At 43.5% G+C, this 26,554-nt stretch overlaps 2 protein-coding genes across 11 annotated transcripts; both read right to left on the reverse strand.

The window, feature by feature from the left end:
• Positions 1 to 6,395: 6,395 nt before the first annotated feature.
• LOC137148468 (keratin, type I cytoskeletal 14-like) lies at positions 6,396 to 13,768 on the reverse strand. 3 transcript variants are annotated; one of them, XM_067541284.1, is made up of 9 exons: positions 13,519 to 13,768; positions 13,166 to 13,386; positions 9,889 to 9,971; positions 9,404 to 9,560; positions 8,817 to 8,978; positions 8,582 to 8,707; positions 8,257 to 8,477; positions 7,497 to 7,546; positions 6,396 to 6,758 (listed from the first exon to the last, which is right to left on the reverse strand). In XM_067541284.1, exons 1-9 carry the CDS (start codon positions 13,766 to 13,768, stop codon positions 6,661 to 6,663), a joined length of 1,368 nt encoding a protein of 455 aa, XP_067397385.1. In that variant the 3' UTR covers positions 6,396 to 6,660. The 3 variants fall into 3 exon arrangements, with proteins under 3 accessions (XP_067397385.1, XP_067397384.1, XP_067397383.1); XM_067541283.1 differs by having other exon boundaries at positions 13,166 to 13,434; XM_067541282.1 differs by having other exon boundaries at positions 13,423 to 13,768.
• A 5,381-nt stretch (positions 13,769 to 19,149) lies between these two features.
• LOC137148469 (keratin, type I cytoskeletal 14-like) lies at positions 19,150 to 25,047 on the reverse strand. 8 transcript variants are annotated; one of them, XM_067541293.1, is made up of 9 exons: positions 24,798 to 25,047; positions 24,517 to 24,737; positions 22,941 to 23,023; positions 22,161 to 22,317; positions 21,574 to 21,735; positions 21,339 to 21,464; positions 21,014 to 21,234; positions 20,088 to 20,104; positions 19,150 to 19,492 (listed from the first exon to the last, which is right to left on the reverse strand). In XM_067541293.1, the coding sequence occupies exons 1-9, from the start codon at positions 25,045 to 25,047 to the stop codon at positions 19,395 to 19,397; spliced, it is 1,335 nt and encodes a 444-aa protein (XP_067397394.1). In that variant the 3' UTR covers positions 19,150 to 19,394. The 8 variants fall into 8 exon arrangements, with proteins under 8 accessions (XP_067397394.1, XP_067397392.1, XP_067397391.1 ...); XM_067541291.1 differs by lacking the exon at positions 20,088 to 20,104 and adding exons at positions 19,883 to 19,896; positions 20,743 to 20,754 and having other exon boundaries at positions 24,517 to 25,047; XM_067541290.1 differs by having other exon boundaries at positions 24,517 to 25,047.
• Between the last annotated feature and the right edge of the window lie 1,507 nt (positions 25,048 to 26,554).

Consider the following 26,554-nt stretch of genomic DNA (forward strand, 5'->3'; position numbering starts at 1 on the left):
TTGCTTCAAAACTTGCATCATCACATGTTTACTGTTTTTCCCACAAAAATGATTAATTTGCTGCTGCAGCTTCCCAAACATGGCTTTTTATAACTACATGCAAAGTTAATTTTCAGGACATCTTTCTCGCTTTCTCCATCTGGTTCTTTTGTTTATCAAAAGTCCATTACCGAATTATTCTCTAAACAGCCTTGTGTGCTCATTGAGTAGGGCATGTCTAAACTAGCAGAACTTTGCTTTCATAAGCATTGATTCAGTAATGTTTCTGCAACCTTGCTAAACATGATTTTATCTTGTCACTTGTCATAATTAACATATAAAATTTGCCTAATAGCTACCAAGTATCAATTAATTTTTTCCAGTTCTTTGATGTGTGACAGAGAGTAAATTAGAAGATATTACTTTACGGTAAATGTGGACTTTATTTTGCGTGTGGGTGTGGGATACAGTACTGATTGCAGAATTAGTGTTGCAGACTTTCAAACTCAGACCATGCCTTTTTATCTGGCTAATGATTCATAGGTCAGTAATGACCATGTTTGACAAAATTCCAAGAAAGTAGGTGAAATCATTACCATGTTGAATTTGGCAACATAGATTGTGGTCCTAGGTCTTAAATATGCCTTCCAAGGTGCAGGGTTTGTACATTACTTCAGCATCTTTCACACTGATGGTTAGTCATAGCTTTGCGTGATCGCAGCACATTTGCTAGTGATGAAGTGGAGTCTGGTAGAGCGTGTGCAATAAGAGCAGAACCATCTACTCATAGAAGCTCATCCTTAACCTCCTCAGTTCCTTTCTGGAGGGTTTAATCTGCTTGCAGAGTCTGCCGAGAGCTGACGATGCAGTAACAATTCCTGACATTTACATTGCTGGGGCTTCATCAATCATCATGGCAGAGAAGACTCCACAGAGACCAGCATTAGGGAGTGCCAGGAAGAATGAAGTGGGTGCGAAGCCACAGCCGGTTCACCCTCCTTTTACAGTTGGATGCTGGGAGCTGTGTGCAGTAGTGGATTGGAATAGGAGACAATGCCGGAGCCCGCATCTGAGCATGGCGATGTACTGCAGAGCACTGTGTGAATGTGGGAAGTGAGCAACCGAGCTGCACCCTTTTCGCTACTTCAGCCACCAGACATTCAGGCGGTGGGTCCAATGCAGGCAGATAGACAGCGGGGTGCCCAGCTTGCTGTTTCTTCTGAAATGATTCTTTCATTTGTATTTAATATATTTTTAAAATATTGTCCAATACGCTTATGATGTGTCGTTCATGTGACTGCTTCACAGCGTGCAGCATTTACAGCGATTGATACTAGCAAAGTGTTAGACTAGGTGGAGACAATAGAGGAGAAGAGGTGTGAAATATAACTATTCTTTATTGATATTTCTATTGCAGTAGCACGTACGGATCCCACACAAACATCAGAGCCCTGTTGTGCTAGGCACTGGACAAACAAATAACATGAAGACAGTCCCGGGCCTTGAGAGCCCCCAGCCTCAGGGTTGGCAATAAACATGGGAGTTTTACACACACACAATGCTTTACAAACGTTACCAACTGTATAGTCACTAAACACCGAAAGGCAGAGCTACATCATAAAACAGACTTTTGTAGAAAATGTAGAGTATCTACCTCGGACCGTCAAACACACTAGCATTCAAAGCAAGCTAGACTCCACAGTCTTGTACAAGTGTTTGCAACACGCAGTATTTAATAGATGATCATTTCAAACAGTTTGCACTCCTCTCAGTCTCCTCATTCACACCTTGTAGCATCTGTTCATTTGTCCCTACAGGGTTTTCTTTGGGATGATGCTGTAATCCATATTCACTTCTGCTCCCTCCTGAACGGGATAGTGATTCTACCTCCCAGTGGGATCACAGGAAGTTTTAACCACAGCGGTGGGCATCAAAGCTGACTGCTTCCCAAGATCTGTTCTGCACTGAGCCTTGAGATCCTTCCTTGTGCTCTGCCCACACTCCTTGCTTGTTGCTCTCTTTGTCTCCTACTTGCATTTGGGGCCTTTGCTCATACTGCCTCCTACTCCTGGAACAGCCTGCCCTGCCCGGGGCATCAAACATCTTCCCCCCTTTAAATTCCTCTTCACAACTCATGACTTTAGCCTAAGCCTCACAGTCACCTGCTCCTCCTCTCGCTCTGCATTGTTTGCAGTGAGAAAAATGAGAAACGAAAAATATCAAAGCTTATAAACGGCATTCCCAACATAGCATGAATCACGTCTTCTCTATTTGTTGTAGCCCTCCTTCATTCCTTCCCTCCTCCCTCATCTTTGCCGGTTGTCATCATTTCCTCTGACTGCCTAATTTAGATTATAAACTTGTTGGGCAAGGCTGTGCCTTCTTTTAGTTCTGTAAAGTATTTCACAGACTTCGCTCGGTGTGCTGTTTAATCATAGCTATGGCCAAAGCACTAATGATATGCACTGGACTAATTCTTGTTAGAGATGAACTAGATGAACTGGATCCAGAGCTCTCCAGAACTAAGGTTAATAATAGAGCCTTGCCAAAGGGCAGGATACAGCAGGCACACCCAAATGGTTGCTGAGAATATTGTATGGGTTAAATGCAGTCTCTTGTCTGAACAGAGACTCACAGAGCAGGGAGCTCCAGAGGATGCTGGTTATCATTTGCCCTTTTCCGTAATTCTTCGTGTTGCACAGCGGTGCTCTCAGTGCGGTCATGCAATGTGATTGGGGCTGAAGGGAGAAAGTACGAGTAGGGAGGACACAATAATCGAGAGTACTGTCAGCAGGGGGAAAACCAGGTCCAGAAAGTGAGCTGGATTCTGGCTACAGGGCTGCATCATAGTTTCATACTGGCATCTCATCTCCTCTAGGATTTTCCTCAGATCTGAATTGACCTGCACATTGATATCAGCAGTTGACTGGCTTCTCAGACAATTCATTTCCTGCAGAGAGAGCCCACACCAAATATTAGTGGTTCTCACATAGTGAGTTCACATCTGTAGCAAAAAGTAGTGAAAATCACCTCCAGAAATCAGTGAACAGTTTCTTTGTGAGACTCATCTTTGACACATCTCTAGCGCTGGGCACATCTGCACTGAAGTCAACAGAGTCACACCTGCCTACTCTAGCTGTGAATTTGTCCCCGGAAGTAGAGCAGCATTCTCTGGGTATCAATGAGTTCTACAAGCACTGTACTTTTGGGGGTGATGATTAACCAAAGCGAAGTAGGCAACACCTGTTGTGCTAGAGAAGAGAATTATTTTCCTACATGTAACCAGGTCTCCAGATCTATCTGGGTGTTCTAGTCACTCTCTGATGTGGATCCTGCATGGGGATGTTACATTTTTAAATGGTGCATGTTGTTATATATTTTCCTTTTGGCTATTATGGAAACTAAATCAAGTCTGCCCATTTATTGTGCCCATTTTTCCCACATAAATGAATTGAAGCAACTTGATGAATCAAACCTGCTCATTCCACTGAATTGACTTGGACTAATGTTACAGGTATGTTGATCTAGACAGGCGTATACCAGCCAAGCCATCTATATGTATGTCTTTTCCATCTCCAATGTCTAAGAACCTACACTCTGCAGGGAAGTTGAAAGTTGTGAAACGTTGTCCACAGTCCCATCTGACAAAGCTCAGTGTAGCATCCGTCCAAGACGCAATCATTCCAGCTTGCTCTTGAGTCACTGACGCCAGAACCACTGTGAGGCTCTGAGGAAGAAGAGAACTTATCAAAATATTTGTTGTGTGACTCCTTTGCTGTATTATTCAGCATCTCTCAATAATTCAGTTGGCCCCACCTGTCTCCCTGAAGATTTTTGTCAATACCTCTGTACGCTACTCTTCCCTGCATGGTGGCCTCCACAGAAAGTACCCTGCCACCAGCCCACTCCTTCCTTTCCTGAATAGACATTACTGGAAGTTGTGGGTTGGCCAGTCTGTCAGCTCCCACCTGGAGTAACTAGTTCTTCAGATGGTTCTCTTCCATTCTACAACTTTTGAGCAGCTTTTCCTTTAGGGAGGAGCTAGCTAGAGGAATCCAATTATATGGGGCAAGGTGAGAAAAAAATGTAGTAGTGATTGTTATTTGGGCTCTAACTCCTCCTTTCTCAAATAGAGAAATACCATTTCTCCTCTTATTTAATACACCTTACTTGGAAATTTGATCCATCACATAGTTCTTTAGTTCACCACGTTCATTTGTTTACCCTTGTATCTCCCCACATGTTGCTGTCCATTTTTTCCTATATTTGCCCTATTTTACCCATTAAAAGTTCACTCTTCAGTATTTTCTTTGGCAACTTACAGTCATTCATGAGGAGGGTGTGTCCAGTCCAGCAGAGCTTGGCTTTCAAAAGTATTGCTTATCTTATTTGGCTAAATTCATTTGTCCTGAATTTATCATGTCACCACAAATATATAATAGCTCGAATGTGCTGTTGATTATATATTGTCAACCCATTGTGATGCCAACAACACCTTGGTCGTAATTAATCAACTTAATATATGCTGCAGCCACCTTGGCAAATGTAGGACACATAACGCACCATTATTGCAGCTCCATTGGTGGTGTCAATGGTGGGGACTTGGTCATTTTTACCATCAGGTCATCTAAGCCATCTCTGAGCAGAATGAGATGACTGATAAAAATGCCTGTGTTTACAGTACAGCCTCTGCTATTGCTATCACTGATGGAGATGTACTAATGGTGAATTACAAGAGCTGGTCAAAATCTTGTTTTTTCATGATTTGTAAAGATCATGACCAGTTTATATTTCATTCAAAAAATTTCACTCCAATTTTTTAACAGAAAACTTGAACATACTTTGTTTCATTTTAAAAGTGTGTAGCATTTCAAAAAATGTTTTTAATTGTTTTTGAGGGGTTCCTTCTTACAGTCATCTTTTTACTTTTTCCTCAAAACTAAGCCTGCCCAGGTTTTTAACCTTTCCTCATAGGTCAGGTCTTCTAAAACTTTTCTTGTTTTCGTTGCTCTTGTCTGGACTCTCTTCATCTTCCTTAAAATGTAGTGCCCCTAACTAGATATAGCTAGTTATCTAGCTAACTAAATACAGGTCGGGCCTCACCACAGCTGGGTAGGACTGGATAGTCACCTCCCTGGCATAGTACCTTCCAGGCTAACCAGTTATCATGGGTTTCCCCAAGAGAAAGCTGGTGGGAACCCTGATTATGAATTGGCTATATACTGATAAGGGGCAGAGATGCACTAGCTGCTTCCTTTTCCACTCTGCAGTTAGTGCTCAATGACAGTTAAAGGCAGAACCAGGTTCTCCTCCCTCCATCATACAAGCTACATAGTGCAATCCTATAAGGCAGTTCCTCTACAGTTTCCATACATGGTGACTGGCTCCTGTATTTCCATGGAATGGTTATAATAACAGTCCAGAAAATTCCAACTAAGTAAATAATTCTTCTTCAACACCATGCAGAGTAAATGATGATTCCTTTGGAACCTGTTAAATATAACCACAAGGTAATGTGAAGGGACCTCTAAAATGGTCTGTGGACATTTTATATATAATGTGCCTAATAATGTGGTTACTATATCAGTTAAATAAGAAAATAGGAACTGAAATAACATTTGTGCTTTGTAGCTTTTTCATTTAATTTACTCTAATGTTATAATGTGACTTAGAAATATAGTGGGATTCTGTTACAAAGATGGATTTGGAGCAATTCCCTCCTTTTCTGATAAATATATCCAAATGTTGTCTCTATACAAGTCATGACACTGGGTACTCCTCAAATTGAACATTTCATAGAAGTAAAATCTCCGTTTCTCAAGACCAGAGTCCTTTGTGCAGGTATTTTAGTGCCCAGGTTGGTCAGTTAAATTGCAGTAAGCCCAATTCTGCTGTCGTAACTCACTCTGAGTAGTACTTAGGAAAGTACTAGTCCTACTGAAGTCAATGATACAACTTCATTAGTGCTTCTCTGTGTGACTTACCAATTGCAGAATGGAGCCCAGTATTGTTAGCTTTAATTAGCATGCCTGCAAACTGTTACATTTTGTTCAGTCTCAAGCACCATTTGCCACCTGTTACCTCCACCATCAATAAATCCTATAAAGTTCTTCACTCAGCCATTCCCAGGTATTTCCTAGCAATCCACTGAGTGACAAAACATTCCCCAAGATTATTTCTGCTGCATTTGGAAAGCCTATCCCTCATACTTTTCCCCTTCACTCAATCTCTGAACAACTTCATCTTCTGGCTGCCCATGACTCTTGGATATCTTGGCACATGGCACCAAAGGTTTGTGAGGGCCTGCATCAGGCCTTTAGAATGTTAGAGACGAGGCTTCAGTTTACATGAATGAGAAGTAAAGCTTTATTAGACATTTGCAGACTTCAGTGCAGCACTCAAAGACAGGTGAAGGAGAATGCAAGACACTGAGAAGGGAAAGAATGCACAAACTGAGCTGAGTACTCTCCATGGCCCAATCAGATACAGCGACTGGGTCTGTCAGTGAAAACAACGAGAGTCCTGTAGCACTTTAAAGACTAACAAATTTAATTTCTGCAGGCATAAGCTTTCGTGGGCTGCACCCCACTTCATCAGATGTGTCTCTCAGTGAATCTCTTTCTTTATTGCGTCTGAGTGCCTCAAGCGTTGAGAGCAGGATCCATAGAGTGCTCTGTACTGTTAGCGGGTGGAAAGCTGGACCTGCTCACGGGAAGAGACCACCTTTCCATCTTGGACCTCCTCGAGAATCGTCCGGACTTGACGAGTGGATGTGATTACTTCAAAGAAGAAAAGAGAAAAACAGTTATTTGGAGCATGGAGAGATAGTGTGTATAAAATTTCCCTAGGCAGCTTGAATATACTGTGTCAAACAATTGTTCATTGCTTGAGAGGAGAAGCAAAAAAATGTGACTGCAACAGTTAATTTGTATAAACCACCAAAACAAGGCTAAAAAAAAAAAGCAAAATCTCAACCTGGATTCATAGAAAGATGCACCACAATTTGCAAATCTTTCAAGTGAAGATTGAACTAGTTGCATGCAACTTTTAGCTCAGATTTGAGCCAGTACCTCCGGCTCCAGATTTCAGTGATAGGTTTACACACTTGATCCCAGCTAAACAAAATTAGGTGACCTTTTGAAGGTTTAGGTATTATTTGATTTTTCAGATTGCTCCAAACACAGAATTCAAAATAATTCAAGACAAGATTAAACCCACATGAATGTAATCTGCTGCCTCAGAACCAACTTCCCTTTTCTCCATGAACCCAGAGCGATGGGTTTCATAAAGCACTATTTGATAACTCAGTAAGAAGGTCCCTTTACCCCAAGTAAGGGCTTCTAAGGCCTTCTGCTTCTAAGGGCAATGCTCATTTGGGGATTTTCTATTCCTGTCCCCTCCACTCATTCTCCACAGATAATAATTCGTTAGTGATCAGCTTGCACAATGTGTTAACTGATTAGCTTGTACATTGCAAAGCACCTTGTTACAGATGTGAACAAGAGACACATTCTTACCATCTCTACCAGACTGCGAGGACATAGCTGCAGAGTACTGGGAAGCAATGCTACAAGGGGAAAAATAATGAGGACAAATTAGAGATATGAACACATCTTCTGGATCACAAGGTCTGTATTCAGTGGGGGAAGAGAGGCAGCAAGGTCACAAAAGATGCTAAAAAATCTTAGCCCCCTAAAAATTGGGAATTAATGATTTAGAACACACCTGGCAATATTCATTTGGACTTGAACATGCTTTTCACTTTCTGCAACAGCCTAATTGAGTCTCCTTGAAATTGTCCAGTGTTTTAACACTGGGAGGAAACACTTTCAAAAAGATCAGAGCATCTCACATCACTTTACATATCTATCAAATAACTCCCCACTCCTCCTAGGCAGAAAAATGTTATTTACACCCCTTTTACAGATGGAAAAACTGAGAGCTAGAGAAGTAAATTAACTATTAAGCTTGCTCAATGACTTAGCAGCAGAGCCCAGATAAGAAACCACTTCTTCTAATTCTCAGTCTCCTGCTTTAAACACAGCACTGCAGAGGGAGCACTCTGTACTGCAGAGAATAAATACCTCCCAGGACAGGGTTCTTACTGAGGATGATAACAGGGTATAAACCACTGAGCCATCACTTATTGTTCTTCACATAGATGAAGCTTGACTATTTATTTCCAAATGAGCCTCCATTGATACAGTTTATTCAGCTGTTTCATTATTAGCCAGCCCTGCCCCATGGCACTCTAGCTGATCAACTCCCTTTACGTACTGCGCATCCTCGCCCTCCAGCAGGCGGCGGTACGTGGCAATCTCTTGCTCCAGGCGCGTCTTGACGTCCACGAGAATCTTGTACTCATGGTTCTGGCGTTCCATGTCGCATCGGAGCTCGGCCAGCTGCTCCTCCACGCTAGTGATCATGGTCTGCAGCTGTGCCAACTGAGTGCCATAGCGGGCTTCAGTCTCTGCCAAGGTGCCTTCCAGAGCAGCTTTCTACACATGGAGATAGAAGGAAAAGAATTCAGCAAGAGGGGTCACTCTTCCCTTCCCCTCCCCTGCCCGTGTGTGTGTCTCCGTGGGGAGCCGCTGGCACGTACCATGCTGAGCTGGGACTGCAGCTCTATCTCCAGACCCTGGAAGGTGCGTCTTAATTCCGTGATCTCCGTCTTGCCGGTCTGCAGCTGTTCTGTGTTCATGGCTACTTCTCGGTTCAGCTCTTCTGTCTGCAACAAAGGAAAACAACATAGTTACTGCACGAATTATGGTGTGTAAAGCTCTGCCTCCAGCCAAAAGTGTCACCAAATTGTCTTTCTTCATTCAAGCACTCTGCACCTTGCTGAAGAACCACTGCTCGGCCTCTTTACGGTTCTTGTCTGCCAAGCTCTCATACTGCTCTCTCATGTCAGCCAGGATCTTGGTCAGGTCAATCCCAGGAGCGGCGTCCATCTCCACAGTGATCTCTCCACCCAGCTGGCTACGTAGTACAGTCATTTCCTGTAACAAGAGAGACACACTATGTTCATGGCATCTTAACTGTACAGGCCACCACAGCACATCGGAGGAGGTTTTTCCCACCTGCACCCTGTGTAGAGACCTACAAAAATCTTTTGGGGGTTTCAGTTTCAGTTTGGCAAATAAAATCCCAAGCATGAGGTGGCTTCACAACCTAGCAACTAAGTGTAAGGCTCTGTTCCTATAGTCAATGGCATGGCTCAAGTAGAAACTACCTGAGTGGTAAGTGGTGGATGTAGCTTACCTGGGACCTACAGAATACATGTTTAGAATGGATTACCCCCACTTCTTTACCTGCCCAAATCCCAAAGCTTGGACCTATTGCAAAGGATTGGCCTGCCTAGATTCCATTGTACCTTTAGCTATAATTCATAAATCCCCTCTTTTGTGCCTGGTTTCGTCCTCACCTCCTCATGATTCTTCTTGAGATAAGCCAGCTCTTCCTTCAGGTTTTCAATCTGCATCTCCAGGTCAGCTCTGGCCAAGGTCAGCTCATCCAGGACCCTGCGCAGGCCATTGATGTCAGCCTCAACATTCATGCGCAGGGTCAGCTCTGTCTCAAATCTTGAAGTGCAAAAAAGATAAAAAACTCAGGCACATGCAGCTGGTACCGATTTTCACTTCCTTTTCCTCCCCAAATTTCATATATTTTTGAATGGCATTTTTGCTAACAATGTTTCCCGCAGTGTATCAAAAGTTTCTTCCAAATTCATGGAAGCTAAGATAAAGGTCATCCTTTACACAGGATTTCCTCCTTCTCTTTTCTAGTCACAACATAACATGGGAACATGGGAAGCATCTTCAAATGCAATGAACAACAAGGACTTTCCAGCAGAATAGCTTTGTTACACCTTGCCCTTTTCACTGGTGCTTCAGGGGGCCCTGGACTTACTTGGTTCTGAAGTCATCGGCTGCCAGCCTGGCATTGTCGATCTGTAAGACAACGCTGGCATTGTCGATAGTGGCAGCAAGGATCTGGGGAGAGAAAAGAGGTGAGAAAAAAGAATGAAAAAGACGTTTCAAAAATTCCAGATTGCCGATTAATTAAGATGCAAACAGAAGTCAGTGTTTAGGAGAAGTGCCAGCACTAAACTTCCACTCCTATACGGTAGAATTTGCATAACCGTACCATAGAGATACGAGACATTCTGGTATGAACCAAATTGTCATTTGCACTAAGGGCCCTTTGCACTGGTCTAGTCATGTGAACAGGCCCTAATGTGTGTGCAAATATAATTTACACCCACTTTAAGGCCTCTTTACATGGCCTGTATGGTGTAAAATGGCAGTGGTGTAAATGAGAATCAGGCCCTCTGCATCTGTCTCTCTAGATACTTTTATTGTACATATCATGTATCATCTGCAGGCCTATAAGACTCCGGGTATTCATTTGGGAACTGTGAAGTGCTCGTTTGAAAGAAAGGTAGTGAGTAAGCAGTGACTCATCCCATATAGTTTCTCCTTCAACTTCAAATATTTTAGCTGGATTTTTGAAAGAGCTGGATAATTTAAAGACCAGTAATGTTTGCAACTACATGCTAAGGTAAGGATGCTCAGATCTCATGCTTCAGGACATATGATAGTAGTTTACAGCGGTCAGGAAGGATTTTCCCCCTCCCATACAGTGTTGTGTGTATTATTATCTAGGTGGAGAGGCAGGCTTGCCTTCCTCTGAATCATCAGGTGTTGGTCAATACAGGAAGCAGCATATGAGACTTGATTGACCACTGGTCAGATCTAATATGACAAAGACTGTATAAAATGGTTAGTCTGTTGGTGTACCGAGACCACTGCATGTCATGCTGACCAGTATTGTCTCATTGTTTCCTTGTAATTCCCCATCGATTTGTCTGTATCCATCTGTTATTTCTGTTCCTATACTTAGATTGTAAGCTCTCTGGGACAGGAACTCTCTTTATGTTCTGTATTTATACAGCACCTAGCACAATGAGGTCCTGATCAATGGCTAGGCAAGGAGTCGAACCATTAAAAATTTTGGTTTGGTTCCATCAATACTTCCTAACTCTCCGGTTCAGTTCTGGTTCAGACACTAACTTCAAATCATGGATCAGTAACCGATTCAACCACTTTGAACGTATATGAACCAAATCAAATACATTTCCTGTAGATTAATGTCACACACTCTTATGCTTACACTGTAATTCCTAGCAAAAGAGTGCAGTGATAAATATTTCTTTCACTATAGAAAAATACTTTAAACTAATTATTTGCATGCACTAGTACAACATCCTCCAGAACTCTGACAGTCATATTTGACCACTGAGGTGACAAAATGAAATTCAGGCCAGAAAATGCCTTTTCTATGCTGGCTTGTGTAGCAGGAACACTAGCACTCAGCAAGAAGCAGGAGGAGGGAGAAGACAGAGAGCGGAAGGAGTTGTAGTCTCCTTCCATGGACAATCCTCTAGCTGGGCATAACAGACAGGAGAACTACCAATCCCAAAATCCCTCTCCCTCGCCTCCCTCTCATGTCGTCTCCTCCAATAGCTTCCTGGGAAGTGTAGTCCCTGCCCCTCTCTCTCTAAGGTTGGAGCAGAGAGAGACCCTCAGCATCTGATTATTGAACCTATTATTTTGAACCAGTTACTAGGTTTTGTTTCAATTCCAGTTCAGCTCCAATGCTACTGAGAGGTTTTCAATTCTGGTTCACTCAAAAAATCTCTCTGAAATAGTTTTCAAGTTTGGGTTGGGTTCGTCTCCCTGTGGCTAGGCTCTTAAGCACAGCAGTCATTCAAATAATAAGTAGCAATCATTTATTCTCTTGCTGCAGGACTTTCATTGCTGTCAGTCACACTCTCATGATTGAGGAAGGAGCACAAGCCGAGTTGAATTCACTCAGCAGAAAATCTCACCAAGTCTGAGCTCCCTTTACAAATTTAGGAATAATAACCCAACCCAAAGCTCCAGGGAGAGGAAAACCAAACCTGGGGTTCTAAGTAAATCTAGCAAAGTGGAGCCAAAGAGAAGAAAAGAAAATAGCATGAGAGCTTACAGTACTATGTATTATTACTTCTTATTAGTTTGGAGTCTGATTCACCTGCCTCACTGAGCTTCTGTGCTTCTGCACTCCTGATATTTTGCTGACATTCATTGCTGATGCTTTATAAGGAAAATATACTGACAGCAAGATAAATTTTGCATTTGTGACTGCATCCTTACTCAAGAGACACTCCCAGTGACTGCCAATGACACCGCATTCAATGAGAGTTTTGTCTGAGTAAGGACTGAGTAAGGATGTCACAATCTACCCTACTGAAAGAAATGTAAAATAAAATGAAAGCAAACTACACAAGTAACCAGTGAGTGGCGTGAATGTTGGTGCTGCAGTGAGCGGGTCCCTCAGGCCTTTTCACGAGACCTTACTCTGAAAGTGCTGAGACACAAAAATGAATTAGAATGAAGTCAGCAGGCCTGGTTCTGCTCTCACTGACTTGAGTGAAGTCACTCCTTATTTACACTGGTGTAAGGGAGACCAGAACCATGCCCACATTGTTCTAAATCCTCCTAGTTTTGAGCATATGGAAAATGTTAGGTCTTGTGTCAGCCATTCCTGAATTGCAAAGATCCCACAGCCTTGTTATCATTTGGTTTGTTTTCTTTTTTAACCTCTAAATTCAGCCTAGTAATAGGCTAGTAGTAATTATAATAATCATTGTGATAATCTTAGCATCTGTGTGTTCACAAAGTGTTCTACATTAAGTGAACAGTGCCAACAGATAACATGTCCCTGCCCTGAAAGCTCACCGCCTTCTAAGAGCTAAATATCTGGCAGAAGAAGCACATACGTGGAGTGTAAGTAATATTTGGTACTTAGTCAGTTGCGTATAATCCTACCAGGATTCATCTAATGAACATGAGTGAGTGTGCTCCTGCTGTTACTTTCCTGCCCCAAAGTCTGGTTCCTGATCCTATTAGAAATCATTCGATAGGAAATGCAGGTTTGCTCCTACTGAAGGAATATCATTAAATCACAGATGATTGTAAATTGCTAACTCTCTTTCATTTGTATCTCGGCACAGTATTTCTATGAAGCCCTTTTTATACCTGTAATCAGTTAATCCCTCTGTATTCACCTTTTAGCACAGGGCAATCTGTAATAAAGAAAATCAGATAAAAGACATCACAACTTTTTAACAATACTGTCGTACCTTGCTCTTCAGGTCTTCAATTGTCCTGTAATATGGGCTGTAGTCACGGTCAGGACCAGGTCCCTGCTTCTTATACCACTCCCTGATCTTAACCTCCAGATCTGTATTGGCCTCCTCCAGAGCCCGCACCTTGTCCAGGTAGGTAGCCAGACGGTCGTTCAGGTTCTGCATAGTTTCCTTTTCACCCGCAGGGAGAATGCCATCGCCACCACCAAAGCCGCCTCCGAGGCCACCACCAAAGCCGCCTCCGAGGCCACCACCAAAGCCACCTCCGAGGCCACCACCAAAGCCACCTCCAAGGCCACCCCCATAGCCACCTCCAAGGCCACCACCAAAGCCACCTCCAAGGCCACCCCCATAGCCACCTCCAAAGCTGCTACTGTAGCTCCCCCCATAGCCACCACCCAGGCTGCTTCCTACCCCAGAGACATACTTAGAAGAGGAGACAGAAAAGCCACCAGATCCCCCATGGATACTTGGGGCTCTGTATGGCCCTCCAAGATGCACTGAGGAAACCCGTGTGGAACCACCTCCTAATCCACCTAATCCACCTAACCCCTTTAGAGAGGTAGATGAGGAATATTGCCTGACACTGGTGGTCATGGTGAAAGGTGATGGAGGATCTAAAGCCCAAGACCGTCACCCAGCTCAGCTGTGAAAGAAGGAGAGAGCTAACTTCCCCCCTGACTCTGAGCTCCTTTAATACTCGTAGCGAGGGGCGTTGCCGTTGCAAAGTCCTTTTTTCTTTATTACATTCCCCAGGGTTTTCATCACCCTTAAAGTCTGAGCCAACTTCCAGAATCATCATTTTTCTCCTTGATTTATTCATGCTTTTATCACATTCCACTAAAAACACTTTACCTTACAAAGAGTGTTTTTATGTTTCCTCTTGTTTCCAAATGTACACTCAGGTGTGATTCAAAGTGGGAGGCTCATTGCTCCCGGCTACATTTTAACATTGTTTTACACGGCTGAATGTGAGACTGAGCTGTTCAGACTCATCCAGCAGCATTTCTACGAAGTACATTTTTTTCTCTCTCCCTCTCCCTCTCTGTGGTATTACAGAGAGCACCATTCCCAGTAATAACTGCGTGCTTAGTAAATCTGTTGTGATATGTGGTGTTTCAAGGAAGAGGCTTAAATAAAATCTTTAATGTGTGTCTTTAATTTGGTGAGTATGATGTTGGTGAAAGGTGCATGGCTGGCAGCTCTGAACCCAAGTTCTCTGTGTATCCACAGAAGAGACACAAGTGGCAGCAAATATGCAGGCTTTCTCCACAAAGCACCCTGCCCTTGTACCTTCACACCGTCCTGGAAGATTCCCTGTAGAGGTGAGAGGGGAATTCAGCCCCATGGCCAATTCAGTACTTGGCCTCTCTGCTGAGGCGGCCAATAAGGGGCCCAGTTAGAGTTGAATGTGACAGTTGATTTTGTGATGCCAACACATGCCGCTAAGAACTAGACTGCAATCCCCCAAGTCATTTAAAAAAGGCCAAAGTATGGCTATTAAATAGTAGAAGTTTAGAAATTATGGAGCTCACCAGGAAAGAGGACGGTTCAGTGTAAAGAAAAACCAAAGAAAATAATCTGAATGGCCTGGGGACCGGTTATTTGGTTTAAGAATTGAGGATAAAGAATAATGCTCAGAACAACACTGTTCTGTATCATTAATGTAATGAACAAGCTAATCAGATGTTATCAGAGATTTCTCTTGTGGCTCCCTGCCCTGAGAGCATAGATCCGAGCGATATACACACCAATGTGAAAATCCAACTGCTCAAGAGATATTAACTACCTGTGAAGAGCTAAGGGACTCAGAAAATAGCAGGGTTGAATAAGGTTGAGCTCTGCTGTCTCAATTCTCAGTACTAAACTCCCCCCGACTGAAAACCCTCCGGCACAGATCTGAGTGGCACTACTTAATAATGTTCCAGGGTGTGGAGAAAAGCATATTTCTTCACGTGTTGTGCCCTGCCAACCACTTTACTGTCTTCCTAGACAGGCCCTAACAATCCCCTTCCCAAAAGCTGGAAATAATGTTTCTTAGATCATCTGCCACAAAAGGGGGAAAAGACTATTGCTCACAAGCAACAAATGTACATTTCCGAGCAGGCTTGGACTGTACAACTCCATCTAACCTGCACTGGAGCACTTTACAGGACATTCTCCCTTCTTACGGGAAATGGGATGAAACTTATGGGTGAAATAGGGCTGGGATGTGTCTTCGGGATATTTACTATTATACCATCCCCTCCATAAATGTATCAAGCTCAGTTTTGAAGCCAGCTAGGTTTTTTGCCCCTACTGCTCCCCATGGAAGACTATTCCAGAACTTCACTCCTCTGATGGTTAGAAACCTTTGTCTAATTTCAAGTATAAACTTCCTAATGGCCAGTTTATATCCATTCATTCTTGTGCCCACACTGGAGCTGAACTTAAATAATTCCTCTCCCTCCCTGGTATTTATCCCTCTGATGTATTTATAGAGAGCAATCATATCTCCCCTCAACCTTCTTTTGGTTAGGCTAAACAAGCCAAGCTCTTTGAGTCTTCTCTCATAAGGCAGGTTTTCTATTCCTTGGATCATCCTAGTAGCCCTTCTCTGCACCAGTTTCAGTTTGAATTCATCTTTCTTAAACATGGGGGACTGGAACTGCACACAGTATTCCAGATAAGGTCTCACCAGCGCCTTATATAACCTCCCTATTTCTACTGGAAATACCTCATCTGATGCATCCTAGAACCATTAGCTTTTTTCATGGCCATATCACATTGGCAGGTCATAGTCATCCTGTGATCAACCAATAGATAGCTAAAAGTGCCAGTGGAACAAGCCTGGAGACATGCAACGTTGGCCAAAGGACCTTCCTATAGAAGAGCCCATGGAAAAGAATGTGTGGAAGTAGGTTGTTGACCAGAGATCAGCTAGCAGGTGTTCAGTGTATGGCCCAACATGTCTTATACAAACTGGGATATTACAAGATATTTTCCATGAAGACGGTGGAATTTTCCAAACAACAATGCAAGAATCTATAAAGGAGATGCCTTGTTTTTTCATTGAGTTATGAGAAGAGACACAGCTTATATCCTGATTTAACATTTCAGATCTTCTCCAGAAGTATGGATCACTTTCCTCGGCTTTGCCAAACAGAGGAACCAGGCTGTGCCACCCAGGAGAACATGTATAAAGTGCCCTGTGTTGTTCAACACGTTGTTCCTTAAGGAGCCAAAACATCTGGATGAGAGAGACTGTCAGTGGGACTATCATCACCAGGCCAGCGAGAATGCCCCCTGCTTGGTAACAACAAAAGACTTGTTGCTGACAAGCACAATATTAGCCCTGTCTTTTAAAGTCCTCTCTAGGGAGGCCACTGTGAAATCCAGAAAGAGATTAGCAATACACCTGTCATAAGTGAATCACCTTGATAGACTCACCAGAATGAACTCTCTATCTATCTATCTATCTATCTCAAAACGCGTCAGTGCAAGGGTGAAGCTGAGCTGGAGAACCCGCCTTCATGCCAGTTCTAACTCATAGTTAGAAAAATGACTTTTATATGTGTACTCTTTACCCAAGTAATGACTTGTTATGATAGGCATAATGCTTCTCTAAAAGTATGTACCTGAGTTAAAACCCTCCAACTGACTAAACTGTCTGATGTGTACAGGTATTTCACTATCAAGTTTATAGGCTTAGATGTGTAAAAGTTATTCATCTTTCTTGCTTTCTGTAATTTCTTGTCTACTTTAAAAGCTATTTTGGCTAATAAAACTCATACATTTATAGTAATTCTCCAGGCTGTACTTTAGCTAAGGAACACAGATCCAAAGAACATAAGAAACCTAGTAGAGGTAATGAATTAATTGTGTTATTTAACCATTGTATGATTTATATCCTATCTCTTTCACAAGTGGATGCTCCTGCGGTACGTGAATTTGCAGTTAGAACAGAGCCAGTGTGGCTGGATGCTTTGCCAACCCCCCTGCAGCACGGGTGTAGTGGCTGTGTCAGAGCAGGCAGGGGCCATGGTTCCCCCACGGGAATATCCATATGTTTGGAACACTGTTACCTGTGCTGCACTCTGGCCAGTGTACAGGCAGCCTGCAAAAGAGGAACTCATAACATAGTCATCTCTGATGGCCCAGTGGACACACCAGAGAATCTGAACCTGAACTTCTCCAGTTACGTTGGAAATAATTTTAATTATTTCTCCTAGTTCTTTAATTGTTTGATTTGTTCTTTCAACAAAAGTCATGTAGCTTTGTGGGTGTACCTGGCATTCACAAGAGAAAAATGAAAAGACAAGTTTCCTACCTTCAGTTAAAGAACTGAGCAGACGGGACTCCAGAGACACATGCTTTAACTGAAAACTTGTCAGGAGAGGAATCTTGTCCTTTTATTTTCCTTTTATGAAATGCCAGGCACATCCATGATGCTATATAAATGCACAAATGCATTCGGTAACCAGATGGTAATCTTACAGAGTAATGTTGCTGATCATAACCCTACATTCATGGCTCATGTTTATAATGTACCTCAGTAAAATCTGAGCGGAATGCTGATGGTCATGTAAGTTCTGTGATTCTGGCTCCTTTCCACCTTTTCATGGAGAACCAGAGCTATCTTTAGCTATACCAGCACATAGCCTGGTTAAGGTTCCTGAAAACAGGGGCCTAAAATTGAAGGACCAGATTTTGCCAGTCTCACACATGTTCAGCAATACCTGTCTCTGAATCATCCTGTTGATTTCAAACCTTGTGGAGCAAGGTACAGCTTAAAGGGAGTAATGGTGGCAAAATCTAGCCATGACTGAGGGCAAGTGTACACTTCAACTGGGCTGTGTAATTGCAGCACCTGCAGAAGTACCTGAGCTAGCTGTAATCTAGCTAGCTCTGGGAGTGATGTACTGTTGGCAGCTTCAGCACAGACTGCACAAGCCTGCCTGAGACCCTGGGTAATTACTTGGGTCGAAAAGTTTGTGCCACTGTGGTTTCACAGCTATGAGGACTTGAACTAGCTAAGTTAAAGCTTCCCAGGTATGTCTGTGTGTGCTGCAATTACACCCCTGATTGCAGTGCAAACATACCTTGAGTAGCTGAAATTGTCTTCCAGGAACTATTGGTCCTGTCAGGAGAGGTGGAGTGTGTCAGTCTACCACTGCATCAGGAATGGATAGTAATAACACTTGGACACAGGGGATCAAACCCCAAACACAACATGTAATAACTTTATCCTGGGCAGGTCAGATCTGAGGGGTCTGCCTTTTTCTTACCATTTGGAAACACTTGTACAGCTTGTCCTGCCAAGAAAGTCGCACTGAATGAAACTGAAATTATATTAGTACTGATGAAGAGGTCAGCCAACGGTACCATTAACTCGTCTGTGGCACAAGATAATTTTACCACCAAATGTGGATGCCTATGTAGCACAACCAGTGCTGATAGAGAGGTAAGAGCTAAATTAATTCAGTGTGGATGACAGTTGGCAGGGATCTGGTACGATGTCGTCTGTGATTCATTTTATTTCACTGTGTACCATGCTCCTTGGCTCAGACTCAATGAGTTAATGAAGCCCCATCTCTTTCTTTCCTCTCTGGCCACTTGTGTCCCTGACCAGGATGTGAAACAACCAAAGCTGAGACAATTCCTGAACAGTCTATCTCAGGTTTTACATTTAGAGACCATTTTAGCTTAGGGCAGAATATCTGAGACTGTTTATTTCGTTTCACTGTAGAACTCCAGCCAGGCTGGATGTGATCAATAAAGCCACTAGTTCTTTGCCTTAATATTTAGTCCTGGTGCATTAATTCAAAGCACTCAGTCATCTAGCATACAGCACCTTGTAGTGAACATCTGAACAATTCCTTCTTCTAGTTGCCCATGAGTGCTGATGGAAGCCCTAGCAAACAGCACCAACTTTCCCTTGGAGGGCCTGTCTCAGCCCCCTAGAATGACCAAGACAAGACTCTAGTTTGCATGTCTGAGAAGAAAAGCTTTATTTGACGTTAGCAGGCAAGAGCGCAGGATGGCACTCAAACAAGGCTGATGGAGACAGAAGCAGAATGAAGAGGGAAGGAATACACTAACAGAGCCCAGCCCACACAGCCTTGGTGACAGTGTTACACATCTACCACGCATGGATCAGAGTCTTCTTTCCCTTTCTGTGACAATCTCAATATTGATGTGTCCAAGGTGCTCAGGACTGGATCCTGTGGAGTGGTCTGTAGTCTTAGCGGGTGGAATGATGGACCTGCTCACGGGAAGAAATCACCTTTCCATCTTGGACTTCCTCAACGATCGTACGGACTTGTCGGGTGGTCGTGGGTCCTACAAGGGAGAAAAAGAGAGAAGAAACTATTACTTGGGGAGAAGGAAAGATAGATGTGTTTTGATGTATTATCATTGGGTGTGTTCTCATTAGGCACCTATAAGAGTCTTAAGCAATTGAGGAAAACAGTAATGAATTTAGCACTACTTTTAAAAGGAGTGAATACATGATTTTAGCAATTCATTTATCTTCTCGGCTAAACAGGACCTTCCAGTGCTATATTGGAAAGTGAAGGAGGGGCCATTTCATACTAGGTTTTGTAGGAAACACAAATGGAAGGAAAGAGCTGATTGGGCAGCACTGGCTGGAAAAGGTTTATTTTTTCACTGACAATTTCAACTTTTTACTGAAAAATTGAGGTTTTTGACTGAAAACCAAAAAGATTTCACTCTGGGGTTCTTTACTTTTTGACAAAAAAATAGAAAGTTCCTTGGAAAGCAGATACTTCCTGTGAAAAAAGCTTGGTTACTCAAAAACCCACTTTTCCCATCAAAAAACAGTATAGACAGAAAATTTTTGTTCAGCCTTAATATTGAGTATTTCTTTATAACTATTATACTGGTGACTGATTAGCCAAGTCCAGTTAGCCAAGACTTTTTCTATATGTGGTGCTAAGCTGAGGATTGTCTGCCCTTTCATCAAGTTGCACAGTGATTAACTGATCAGCCGTCCCAAGAATCCAATCACCCTTTGGAATTTTTATCCTAACTAGTGTATCTGCAGAACTGATTGTCATAAATGCATATCCTGTTTTCAATTTACACAGATATTTGTCTTAATAATATCTTCAGTATATAAGGACATGATGCAGAAACGTGTGATCAGTACTTCAGACAATACAAATTCTTACCTTCTCTTGCTGAAGTGTGCTTAGAGGCGATGCTACAAGAGGAAAAAAAGAGAGAAAATTAGAGATATAGACACCAGAGGTAAGGGGGCAGTGAGGTAACAAAGATGCAGGCCTCTTATGGGAAGAAATAATTGTTTTGACCCAAGTCTGATGAATTTCATTATTATGTCAGATTGCAAGTCCCCAGTGTCCTCTCCTGGAAATTTTCTAGAGTTAAAATTTTAGCAGGAAATATGATCTTGGAAGGATTTTAAGTGTGTGAAGGGATTTAGACACATTCCTTATATTAGCCTCTCAACCCTCCTGTGAGGTTCGTTAGTTACTTCCCATGGAAATGCACTTGCTGAAGGAGCCAAGAATAGAACCCAAAAGTCCTGAAAGCTAGAATTTTAACATAGCTACTGGACAATGCTGTCTCCCCAAGAGCACAATATGGAAAGGTTATATTTACACTCCATAATTCAGACAGTAAATACCTCCCATGACAGGTTCTCACTGAAGATTATAACAGGATAAATCACTGAGCCATCACTTATTGGTCTTCACAACTACCTAGGAATCTTAACTATTTATTTCCAAATGAGCCTCCATTGATACAGTTTATTCAGCTGTTTCATTATTAGCCAGCCCTGCCCCATGGCATTCTAGCTGATCAACTCCCTTTACGTACTGCGCATCCTCGCCCTCCAGCAGGCGGCGGTACGTGGCAATCTCTTGCTCCAGGCGCGTCTTGACGTCCACGAGAATCTTGTACTCGTGGTTCTGGCGTTCCATGTCGCATCGGAGCTCGGCCAGCTGCTCCTCCACGCTAGTGATCATGGCCTGCAGCTGTGCCAACTGAGTGCCATAGCGGGCTTCAGTCTCTGCCAAGGTGCCTTCCAGAGCAGCTTTCTACACATGGAGATAGAAGGAAAATAATTCAGCGAGAGGGGTCACTCTTCCCTTCCCCTCCCCTGCCCGTGTGTGTGTCTCCGTGGGGAGCCGCTGGCACGTACCATGCTGAGCTGGGACTGCAGCTCTATCTCCAGACCCTGGAAGGTGCGTCTTAATTCCGTGATCTCCGTCTTGCCGGTCTGCAGCTGTTCTGTGTTCATGGCTACTTCTCGGTTCAGCTCTTCTGTCTGCAACAAAGGAAAATAACATAGTTACTGCACGAATTATGGTGTGTAAAGCTCTGTCTCCAGCCAAAAGTGTCACCAAATTGTCTTTCTTCATTCAAGCACTCTGCACCTTGCTGAAGAACCACTGCTCGGCCTCTTTACGGTTCTTGTCTGCCAAGCTCTCATACTGCTCTCTCATGTCAGCCAGGATCTTGGTCAGGTCAATCCCAGGAGCGGCGTCCATCTCCACAGTGATCTCTCCACCCAGCTGGCTACGTAGTACAGTCATTTCCTATAACAAGAGAGACACACTATATTCATGGCATCTTAACTGTACAGGCCACCACAGCACATCGGAGGAGGTTTTTCCCACCTGCACCCTGTGTAGAGACCTACAAAAATCTTTTGGGGGTTTCAGTTTCAGTTTGGCAAATAAAATCCCAAGCATGAGGTGGCTTCACAACCTAGCGACAAAGTGAAAGGCTCTGTTCCTATAGTCAATGGCGTGGCTCAGGTAGAAACTACCTGAGTGGTAAGTGGTGGATGTAACTTACCTGGGACCTACAGAATACATGTTTAGAATGGATTACCCCCACTTCTTTACCTGCCCAAATCCCAAAGCTTGGACCTATTGCAAAGGATTGGCCTGCCTAGATTCCATTGTACCCTTAGCTATAATTCATAAATCCCCTCTTTTGTGCCTGATTTCATCCTCACCTCCTCATGATTCTTCTTGAGATAAGCCAGCTCTTCCTTCAGGTTTTCAATCTGCATCTCCAGGTCAGCTCTGGCCAAGGTCAGCTCATCCAGGACTCTACGCAGGCCATTGATGTCAGCCTCCACATTCATGCGCAGGGCCAGCTCTGTCTCAAACCTTGAAGCACAAAAAGGGTGCTCATTACTGACTTGTCACCCTCTTTTTCTCCTCATGCTGCTGCCATCCTTTCAATGTCTTATAACTGCCTATGCTGCGTGGGTGGCTGGGTGAATGAGGGACACAGTGAGTGAGGTGCAGTATCCATTGGATGGTTGGTCACATCTCTGATAAGACCAGTAACATTACTTGGCAGTTAGGGGGCATGTTCTATATCCAGCTCCAAGCTGAATGCTTCTGTTTAAACGTGTAACTCTGCTCCCATTAAGTTACTGATAGCAGCATTGCCCCAGTCCTGTGTGTTTTGAGTGATATGTAAATTAGATCAAGTCCTTCATGCAAACTAAATAAAAAAGATTGGTTCTATTGGAAGCAAGACATTTCTCAAGTTCCTTCCAAGTTTTTGGTCCCTTATGTGCTTTGCCAAATGCACATTTTTTGGCAGTGGTTTTTTCTCATGGTGTCAGTTGTCCCATTGGAAATGAAGAGGAAGCTCCCTCTTAGAGAGGAACTCTTCCTCTTCTCCAGTCATGGTGCATGTGAAGAAGCGTGAAGTGCACCAGAGGATCCCCATGAGGAACAGCTGTTTTGTTGTTCCCACTCCCAAGGGTAGCAGCACTTACTTGGTTCTGAAGTCATCAGCCGTCAGCCTAGCATTGTCGATCTGCAAGAGGAGGTTGGCATTGTCGACAGTGGCAGCAAGGATCTGGGGGAAAGAGCAAAAGAGCAAATGGAAAAGACGTTTCAAAATCTCTTCATGTTCTTGATTGATTGTGGGATCCAGGCCGAGTAAATGTTTAGGGAAGGGCCAGGAGCAGCACTGAACTTCCTGTGCAGAGGGATTTACGTGACTGTACTATGGAGAAGTGAAGCGGTGCTGAGTTAGAATGGAGGGTGTGCCTAGGCAGTGTCTGACTGCCCTGCAGCCTCCCTTTCCTGCTTATCCCACAGGATGAATTGCAAAAGGCAGCATGATAACATCTGAGTATGTGCAAGGTCTGATAAAGGCACTGGAGCTCATGCTTCAGGGCATTTGCTGATCCCACATGATTCAAGAAAGAACCAACCTTCTTCTCCCCCCCCCCCCCCTCCCCGGTCAGCATACTGCTGTGTGCAAGTGTCATAGCAGGAATATTGGAGGGGACAGGAGGGGAGCTGAGCCATCCTCTGAAGCATCAGGTATTGGTGACTTCCACAGGCAGTACTGGTGGGCCCATGGTGTGCTCTTGTATGGCAAAGCCTGTGTCCATTTGTTCTGTACTGGAGCTCAGTCACACTCACTGCTATGAAGAGGATCATCCCAGAAGCTGAACAGAGAGTAGTGAGCAGGTGCTCATTATATCTGGTTTTTGTAGTACACACTCAGATACAGATCATCCATCCAAAGGCTCCAGAGAGAAGTGCTTCAAGCCAGGCTTTGAGGAAGGAACATCAAAAATGGTGCCAGTGACAGGAAGGGAAAACGATGTGTCTAGTTTGCTCCTGTGTTGCTGAGGCTCTCGGCCTCTGCTTTGCTCAAAAGTCCCCTAGGTTTGCTAATGACCATTTGTAAGTGGCTGTATGTGGAAAAAAATCAACCCTTGGGCTTTCCCCTGAAGTGAAAACAGGAAATCAAACCTGAATGGAGAGAAATTGCTCCAAACACTCCTGGTTTTGAGATTATGGAACAAGTCAGGCCTTGCACTGATCATTCCTGCAAGAAGGCTGTGGAATTTGTTATCAGTTCCTTTCATTTTCTCATTTGTAACCCTCTGCACTCAGTTTAGTATTGATGAGCTAAAGCAATTGTGAGAAGTTTGCAAATTCTGTGCATATACAAGAACACGAAGTATATCCTGATTTGTGTACAGATAGACGCATTACCTATAAATTAGTTTGTTTATAGAGTATCACACTGTACCATGTTATCAGCTTAAAGCAACGTCTGTAAGACTCTGCTGCTGCTTTACTGCCTCTTGTATCTATTTCATACAGTCTCATAATAAGAAATACACCATTTGTTCTTTCTGGAGGAATGTAATTAAACAACTGATGTTAAGAAATTACTAAATCCCCTTCCCTGATATCTGGCAAATGTGACAATTGGATTGCTTTTTATTGCCAGCTTTTAGTTACAGAATTATTACTCAGTGCCCCTGTGCAGTTTAATGAAGAGTTTCAGACAAGAGACATCACAACTTTTTAACAATACTGTCGTACCTTGCTCCTCAGGTCTTCAATTGTCCTGTAATATGGGCTGTAGTCACGGTCAGGACCAGGACCCTGCTTCTTATACCACTCCCTGATCTTAACTTCCAGATCAGTATTGGCCTCCTCCAGAGCCCGCACCTTGTCCAGGTAGGTAGCCAGACGGTCGTTCAGGTTCTGCATAGTTTGCTTTTCACCCGCAGGGAGAATGCCATCACCACCACCAAAGCCGCCTCCAAGGCCACCACCAAAGCCACCTCCAAGACCACCCCCATAGCCACATCCAAGACCACCCCCATAGCCACCTCCAAAGCTGCTACTGTAGCTCCCCCCATAGCCACCACCCAGGCTGCTTCCTACCCCAGAGACATACTTAGAAGAGGAGACAGAAAAGCCACCAGATCCCCCATGGATACTTGGGGCTCTGTATGGCCCTCCAAGATGCACTGAGGAAACCCGTGTGGAACCACCTCCTAATCCACCTAATCCACCTAACCCCTTTAGGGAGGTAGATGAGGAATATTGCCTGACACTGGTGGTCATGGTGAAAGGTGATGGAGGATCTAAAGCAGACCGTCACCCAGCTCAGCTGTGAAAGAAGGAGAGAGCTAACTTCCCCCCTGACTCTGAGCTCCTTTAATACCCGCAGCGAGGGGCGTTGCCATTGCAAGGTCCTTTTTTCCCTCTGACATTCCCCAGGGTTTTCATCACCCTTAAAGTCTGAGCCAACATCCAGAGTCATCATTTTTCTCCTTGATCTGTTCATGCTTTTGTCACATTCCACTAGAGACTGTTTAGCTCACAGAGGAAGTCTTTCTGTTTCCTTTTTGTTCCCAAAGGAAGGGTGTGGTATGATTTAGAATAGCAGGTTATTGCTCAAGGCCACTTTTTAACATACCTTTACAGTGTTACACTGGAGACACAGAGACATTCAGACTCCACCCAGCAGTTTCTCAGGGTAATAAAGAGATTGAACCCATCTTAAATCAAATGAAAATATTTACAAATCTGTTTGAGAGCTCTGTGGGAACAAATCCTTGTTTGGATCCGATCCAAAGCCCACTGAAGTCAGTTGGAGTGCTTCCAATCAGGCCCTTTATCCACAGGACAGGTACAGACCAGGCAGCATCAATTAAACTTTCTCTCAACCCTGTAGGGCAAAAATACTTTAGCTCCACAAACTATTCCCACTGGTAATTTCTACCTATGTATTGATGTTGGCTAGGATCATAGAAGTTAGAGATTGAAAGACAACTCAGAATGTCAGTCTATTGCCCTTCGAAGGCAGAATCTAGTCCCCTGTTAGAGAATATACAGTATATTAAACTAACCAGGAAGTGGGAATCAGACAGTTTTCACAAAGCAGCGCAGGGCTGAAAACCTATGTTCTGATGAAGCCACAAAGCCATCTGAAAAGAGGAGACCCACTGCTGTAATATGTTATTAAGGGATTGAGTATAGTGAGTATAATAAAGGTGTTGGACAGCTATTGGTGTGAAGAAGCATCAGGAAAACCAGGCAGGGAGAAGCAACACTGTTTCATTTTCTGCTCTGATTTTACATAGCCAGGAGCCAACTATTGCATTGTGCAGAGACAAATCAGAAACCCAGCCCACTGGCCTGACAGTTCCAGAGGTGGCACTGACAGATAATGTGGAATGATGCTTTTTCTGGGAACTGCTTGTGGAGTAGCAAAAGAGGGTGACTTATGGGGATCTGTTGGGGATTCAGGAAGCAGTTGGTTGTGTGTCTCTTTCATTCTGACATCTTTCATTCAAGTGGAGCCTTGGTTGTTCTTGCCTGAGTCCCAGTCCAGTGCTCTGTCCACAAGACTGCACATTGATCTGCAATAGATTTCCATTTCGGTGTGGGTGGACATCTTCTCAAATCTCTCCAAATTCACTTCTCTCATTCTCCCTTTGTCTGATGGGTTCTATTTGTCCCCTTTGGTGTGCGTATCTACTCCCTGTTGTTGTGTGTTAGAGATGTTGTCATGATGGCATGCTTCCCTTTCTGGAAGCCAGTGCCACATCTTAACTCAGATTCCTCT

Source organism: Emydura macquarii, unplaced genomic scaffold (genome assembly GCF_026122565.2).
Source record: "Emydura macquarii macquarii isolate MOO-44397 ecotype Brisbane River unplaced genomic scaffold, CSIRO-AGI_Emac_v2 contig_629, whole genome shotgun sequence".
Taxonomy (NCBI): domain Eukaryota; kingdom Metazoa; phylum Chordata; order Testudines; family Chelidae; genus Emydura; species Emydura macquarii.